Genomic DNA, 7,032 nt, shown 5'->3' on the forward strand with positions numbered 1-7,032 from the left:
AAGGTCCATCCAGGCTGGAGAGGCTGCCCAGGGTGAGACAGTGCAGCCACGCTGGTTGAGAGGCTCCCTGGGACACTGTCCTGAGGGGCAGAGGAGTCCAGGGAGGCTGGACATTCTGCAAGGAGCAATCCCTGAAGGTGCAGGCAGGAACAGGCCATGCTCGTGTGCCCAAAGACGAGCTGGTGAAGAAACGGAGCAGCTAAGCAGGAAGCTTTTGCTGGGACTCAAGGAAAACACAGAATTTGCAGCTTTGGAAGAAGGGCAGCACTGCTGGATGACAGCAAGGACGAATTTGGGGCATGCAGGGAGAAAGACAGAAAGGCAGAGGCCCAGCTGGGACTGAATTTGGTCAATGCCACAAGGGAGGAGAGAAACTGCTTTTACAAATACATCAGCAACACCAGGAGGAACGAGAACAATCTTAACTTTTATTAAATGCAGGGAGAAACATTGGCACAAGGGGTGAGGAAATCCCTGAGGTACTGATGCCTTCTGTGGGTGTCCCGAGCTCGTGGTTGCCTGCAGCAACCTTTGGCCTTCCCTCAGCAGGGACAGAAAGAAAACTACAGCCAAGCAAAAAGCATCCAAGGGAATAACAACAGCCAATGAAACAGCATGCAAGCAGAGCCTAAGCAGTTCCTATACTAAATGGGGAGGTGAAGAATTCTTGGCATCCCATTAACTTCTTCTTGAGAGTCTTCCTCGTGAGTTCTTCTCTGCATGTCTCTTCCTGGGATGCTTATCTCTCGGATTCATAGACACGCCTGATGCGTTGAATCCACGACAATTCAGACTTCTTCAACTGGGAAGCACCATGGACACTGTCAGTACAGGGGCAACTCTCGGAGGAGCTCCCTGCCCAGTTCTGCTCCACATCCTGTGCCTCCTGGTTATCCTTCCTCTCTCGCTGTGGCAGATTTACACAGAACCTGTAAAAAACAGAAAGGGAAAATAGGGATACAAAGAGAAGGCAGCTGGTGATGGAGGCTGTGGGCACCAGGGCTGCCTGTGCTCTGCTCTTCCCTGTCTGGGAAGCAGCCGCTGCAGGAGTGGGGAAGAGCCATTTCCAGGGCTGCAAACCAATGCAGTGTGCACGGTCAGTGGGGAGCAAAAGGCTTCTGGGCATCACATCCCCAGAGGTCCCTGCTCCCGGTCCGTATGCAGGGAGATTTGGCCAGGGAGGGCTGCAGCAGGTGCCAGCACCTCTCCCTGCTCGGGTGGGGTGTGTCAGCAGAGCCTAAGGGAGATGGGGAGCCCCAACAGGGATGGCAACGGCTAGAGTAGCTGGAAATGAGCGCGGGATGGAAAAGGCAACTGGAGAGGATGGGAGTGAGTTCTTCACCAGCCAATGTGGGGACAGAGTGGGGAAAAGTCGGGCAGAGCCATCAGCAGACCAGAGTGTTCTGAAAACACACAGGTATGGCTTGTGAGCACATACATTTGGGAGCGCACTGGAGCCCAGGACATCCATCCCAGCGCTGCCATGGGAAGGGCTGGTTGGGCTGGGAGCTCCTGGCTCAGGAGCTCAGGACCCCCTTCCCAGGGCTCCCCCAAACACGATGTGTTTGAAACACAGCCAGGGCAGTCCTGGGCACTGGCAGCACCTGCGTGGCTGCGGGGCTCCAGGAGGAGTTTCTGTGCACAGCAAAGACTCTTGGTGGCACAGCAGGGGCATGGGCAGGCAGCAGTTACCTTCTCAGGCAGAGGGTCCTGCTGTGGCAGCGTTGGCAGTCAGGTTCACGAGGTCGGGAGCGCTTCTGGGGGTGGAAAATGGGAGATTTGTAAACATTGGCTTTCCTGTAATATTCAGCCAAAGAGGAGAGGGAGAAAACTCTCATTGCTGTGTGGCTGAAGGCAGGAGAGCAAAGCAAAGCTGGGGAGAGTGGGGACAGAAGGCAGGACCAGCTTCCCCCAGGCAAGCTGAACCCTGCTGAGCCAGGCACTGTGGAAGCTGCCACAACCTCCAGGCTTGGAAAAACATCTCCCATGGTACCAGCATGTGCAGGGGCATCTGCAGGGGCACCTGGGGCTCATCACCTGGGCACTCCAGCTACGAGACAGACAGCTGTGTGTCAAACAAGACACTGGCTTACCTGGAAGACACACTTCACTATCAGATAAACGAAGATGAAGAAAAACAGCAAAGCCACAGAGATGATGACGTACACCACAACCTCCAGATTCTGCAGTGAGGAAAGGAAGGAAGATGACATTGGTCAGAGGATTGATCCTTCCATTCTCCTTGGCCCAGAAGGACACAGGCAGCGGTGCCCAGCAGCTCTCCTACCTTCCTTGGCAGTTTCTTGCCTTTCCCCAAAGCCATGTGGATGATCATGTTCTCCTGCTGAGGACACTGGTCCATGGCATCAGAGGCTTCCTGGTTCTCTTGCCTCTCACGGAGCACATTTACTAGCAGCCTGGTCTTTGAGACCATCTTGGCACAGGCCTGCTTCAGCTGGGGCAGGCTGCAGTCCATCTTCAGGGTTCGCTCCACGTGGGCCATGAACGTTTGCAGCCCTTTGTCCGCCTCCAGAAGCTGCTGGTGAAGATCAAGCGCGGTTTCCAAGAGTTCTCCTGGAACCAGCGCAACGTCTGGACTGCGGGGGCTCCAAGGTTTATTGAGGGGCACGGAGCCTTTCTCCTCTGTGGTGTCAGGGGAGATCAGGGGGTGCCTGCCTAGAGAGGATTGCTCCTCTTCAGCCAAGGCCTCTCCCCAGCTGCTGGCAGCAGGGCGGCTCTGAACCGACGGGTCAGAGAGAAAATCCAGGTTCCTCTTTAGACCCTGGTCAGCTCTGGGCTTTGGCTCCACTTTGACTCCCGACCTCCAAACCTGGTACAAAAGCTGCTTATGTCCAACCCAATTCCGGCTGTCGTCCCTCTTGTGCCGTTTGTGTCTCCTGATGTAGTTCCTCCTGGGAGCTGGATCTTCCTCCTCATCTCTGCGTTGTCCAGTGACAGAGGCACCGTAAGCACGGTGTAATCCACCGCCTACATCCGAGGGGTTTAATCGGTGTCGGTTTAAATGTGACTGCATCTCCTGTTGATCCCAGCTTGAGGGTGTCTTTTCCAACACGTCCTTCAGCCGGGGAGGCTGGCGCTGGTATGGGAGAAGGCTTTTTGCAGTCTGGATGCTTTTGGACGTGTGCAGTTTCTTCATGTGCAGCTTCTTCTTGAGCTGGGTCCTCACGTCATCAACACTTGGTATGCCTGTGTTCTCCAAGAGATGCTGAGGGGGATAGGAATTGCTTCTGGAATTGTCCAGGCTGCTGACATCATCCTCAGCACTTGGGGTCAAGGCAATCACAAGTGTTGCAGTTCTGTCATCTCCCAGTGAAGGCTCCTTGGGCTTGAGGTTCAACATTGGGCTGGTGCTCAGCGTTCTGGGCTGTTCCATGTCCAGTGTTTCTCCCCGTGTCTGTACCAGACTTCTTTGAGCTGGAGAACACCAAGAGAGCAGGTCAGCGGCTGAGCACAAACACAGGCTCAGAAGTTACCCCGAGCTGCAGGAGCTCGTCTCGTCTCAGGGCCAGGCAGGGCGAGAGCAGAGTGGGAGATGTGTTGTGGAGGGGAGAAGAGCCCTTCAATCCATCCCATTATGCCCTTTTCCCTACACCTTTGCACTGGGGATCCCAGGGAGCCGTTCCTACTCCAGACAGTATGTGACACACAAGATCTGGACAATCAGCAGGAACTTTCCAACCCCAGGTGTTTTGTCCAAGTCCTGTACTCCAAGAGGAGATCAGGACCCCCCAAGTTGTGGCAGTGCTGCAGCATGTCCCCAGGCTCAAGAGAAGTGGCAGATTTGAGCTCCCCCCAGCCCCTCCGGACACCAACCGCACTGCGGGGCGCTGGTGCTGCACAGCTTCTTGCAGGGGAACAGGATGCTCCTGCACGGGCTCTCGGTGAAGGGACTCTCCTTGCACAGGCAGCAGGCCACTTCCCTGGGCACTTGGCTAAAGACAAGAGGAGATTATTGCAGGAATACCCAGCCCATGGCTCCCAGACCAGCTCAGGGAGCACACGGATACCACGCATGGGACTTGTGCTCCATTGTGTGCCACAGCTCTGGAAAAGTCCCCTCACTCCGAATGCAAAACATTCCAAAGGGGATTGAATCCTGCAATGTGGAACTGCTCCCAAAATACCACGTGGCACAGAAATGCACCCGCCTGCCATTCAAACTCCCCTGTGAGAAACCTGCAGCAAGTCACCCAAAAGGTGAAACTACGCCTCTGAGCTGCTGAGTATTTGCAGGCTGCCAGGAAGAAGCAGCCACTCTTGAGCTTACTGGGATTCTTCTGCCTGTGTGGCACAGGGTTTTGTTTCCCCAGCAGAGCCCTTGTCCCAGCACTCGGGGCCTGCTGGCACCTGGGGCTCTGTCCCACACACTCACAGGGTTTCCAAGCTCAACGTGGTCTGCAGGAGCAGCAGCAGCGTCTGCGGAGTCACTTGGGTGGCACTCAGGTCTCTGCAAGCATTGGAAAGACCTCATTAAATTCTCCAGTGACCTTGCCACACCTCTGATCTGAGAGCAAGCCCAGGGCCCTGGTGATCGTGGTGCTCTTGGCAGAGGCATCCACTTGTGCCTGCTCAAAGAGAAGCCATTGCAGAGCCCAGCTTCTCTCTGCCTTGCCCTGCTCTGTACCAGGCCATTGTTGGAATCAGGAGCGAGGTCCTGCAGCTCTTGTGGCACACAGATGCCACCAGAAAGGATTGTGCCTCTCCTGACCCTCCTGCTACCTACCACTGAGGGCAGCTCCAGTCCCTGAAGGAGGCAGGAGCCTGGAGCTGCTGGCACGAGTGCTCCAGCAGGAGTGCACTTTATTCCCAGAGCCCTGTGGCCACTCCACGGCCCCAGCCCTGGATGGGCTCTCATCCCTGAAAGTTTGTCTCCCAGTTCCTGGCTTGCTTTCCAGCTGGGGACACACAAGCACCGCTGGACCTTTGCCTTGCTCTGCTGGAGCCAGGGGTAGCTGTGTCTCCAGCAGACTAGGCTGGGCAAGAGGAAGATTTGCTGCTGCACCTCCCCTGCTTTCCTGAGAACAGGGCGCTCGAGAGAGACACAGATCTCTGTGGATCTGCTCCAAAGCAGCCAACACTTACAGAGACATCACCGAGGGCAGCTTGAAGAAGGCAGCGTCAGCAATGACAGCCAGCGGGTTGTGGCTGAGGATCCTGAGGAACAAGAGAGCTCTGTCAGGGCTGATGGCAGGGACGGGAGCTGGGTGTGCCGGGCACGTGGCGATGGCCTGGCCGGTGTCAAGGAAGCCGTGCAGGAGATGAGCAGGGCAGGGGAAAGGGCCCTTCCAGCTGCACGCTCCTGCTGCTCCCTGGCTGACATCCACAGGCACAGTCAGGGCTTTCCAGAGGGCACAGCTGCTCTTGCCTACTGACCCTGCAGAGAGCCTGCAGAGACTCGCCCTGCCATGCCTTTCTTTAGCCCTGGGGCCACTTACACCTCCTGGAGAAACTGCATCCCGTGCCAGGCCTGGAAAGTGCCGCTGCGGATCTGCGTGAGGCCATTCCCAGAGAGGTTTCTGGGGAAAGAGGAGGTCACACAAAGGAATGGGGCCTGTCCTACGGGAAGAGGGAGCAAGCAGCATCTCTTGGGAGGAAAGGTGCAAATCCAGGATGGAAGAGGGAGGAAACTGCTGCTTTCTCAGTGTTTGTAGCCTGAGCAGGAGGGGAAGTGAAGGGCACAAGTGCTGACGCTATTTCTGTGCCAGGGTGCAGCCAAGGCTGCAAGAACTGGCTGCTCTGATGGCTCCTCTCTGTGTGGATAACCCTGCTGGGATCTGTCCCCTTGGTGTGGCTGGGCAGCCATCACCATTGACCTCTGCAGCTAAGCTGGGCTCTGAGCAGGGCAGGTTTAGGGACAAGAACAGGAGCATTTTCCAACACAGGAAAGGCGCCCATTGCAAAGACTGCACTGAAAACACCAGAAAGCAACTTGATCACTCACAGAAACTTCAGGAAAGGCAGTGGCTCAAAAGCCCGTTCCTCAATGGTCAGGATCTCATTGCAGGACAAATCCCTGTTGCAGTTAGAACACCAAAAATGTCACTTCCATTTGCCCTGTCGCTTTCCCTTGCCTCTGCAGCCTTGATCCCAGCAGGGACAAAGGCCACGTGCCCACGGCTGTGGCGGGGCTGGGCAGCAGGGCCCCAGGGAGGGGCAGGCAGGAGCCCCTGGCCCTGGGCAGGGCACGGTGCTTACAGGTGCTTCAGCAGGAACAGCCCCTCCAGGGAATGGCTCTTCACTGCCAGCAGCTCATTGTCCCTGAGCACTCTGCAAGGGGACACAACGGGGACATTGTGACAGCGGCCACTGGCCAGCAGCAAATGGCACTGTCATGGGAAAATCTCCTGCAGCAGCTTGACTGAAGCATCTCTTGGGGCCACTGCAGGCATCGTCCCCACTCCTGGCCAGAGCAGGCATTTGCTCCTGGCCGGCTGAAGCTGCCACAGCTTGATCCCTGGGCAAACAGACACAGGGACAGTGCCCTGGGCTGCAAGAGATGCAGCTCATGGCATTTCCTGCCATGCTGGGAAGCCCTGGTGATTCACACCCCTCCCTGCACAGCAGCAGAGCTCTGAATCCCTCTGGAAACCGTGGGGGCCAGGCTGCTGCTGCAACCCAAGAGTAAAGGACGGAAAATACCCAAACTCCTGCCATTTGCAATGCTGCAGGCGCTTACAAGGTCTCGGTCCATGGGTACTCCTTCCAGGTGTATTTTCCAATAGTAGCAATGGAGTTGCCAGTGAAATCGCTGCAAAGAAAGCAAAGACCCCGGCCCCTCTCAGGAAAACCCACGCGGGCTTTGCCTGCAGAAGGCCCAGCGTGCCCAGCCTGGCTTCACCCTCCTGCTGAGCTCAGGCCCCCAAACCCCCCCAGTCTCTGCCCAGGGAGTCCCCCGGGTGTCCCCCATGGGGTTTGCAGCACCAGGAGCCAAGCAGGGGCAGCTGCAGGGCTCTGTGGGGCAGAGGGACTCACAGCACGGTGAGGGCGTGGTGGCGGCTGGCCGGGGGCACG

General features: G+C 56.8%; 1 protein-coding gene across 2 annotated transcripts; it reads right to left on the bottom strand.

The window, feature by feature from the left end:
- Positions 1-383: 383 nt before the first annotated feature.
- Positions 384-6,832, bottom strand: LOC116999537 (leucine-rich repeat-containing protein 37A3-like). Of its 2 annotated transcripts, XM_033066343.1 has the most exons (8): positions 6,217-6,832; positions 5,104-6,034; positions 4,394-4,468; positions 3,835-3,953; positions 2,288-3,435; positions 2,094-2,183; positions 1,693-1,757; positions 384-929 (listed from the first exon to the last, which is right to left on the bottom strand). In XM_033066343.1, exons 2-8 carry the CDS (start codon positions 5,601-5,603, stop codon positions 740-742), a joined length of 2,187 nt encoding a protein of 728 aa, XP_032922234.1. In that variant the 5' UTR covers positions 5,604-6,034; positions 6,217-6,832; the 3' UTR covers positions 384-739. The 2 variants fall into 2 exon arrangements, with proteins under 2 accessions (XP_032922234.1, XP_032922233.1); XM_033066342.1 differs by lacking the exons at positions 1,693-1,757; positions 6,217-6,832 and having other exon boundaries at positions 796-929; positions 5,104-6,203.
- Between the last annotated feature and the right edge of the window lie 200 nt (positions 6,833-7,032).

The sequence above is a fragment of the Catharus ustulatus genome, chromosome 8, assembly GCF_009819885.2.
Source record: "Catharus ustulatus isolate bCatUst1 chromosome 8, bCatUst1.pri.v2, whole genome shotgun sequence".
Classification (NCBI taxonomy): Eukaryota; Metazoa; Chordata; class Aves; order Passeriformes; family Turdidae; genus Catharus; species Catharus ustulatus.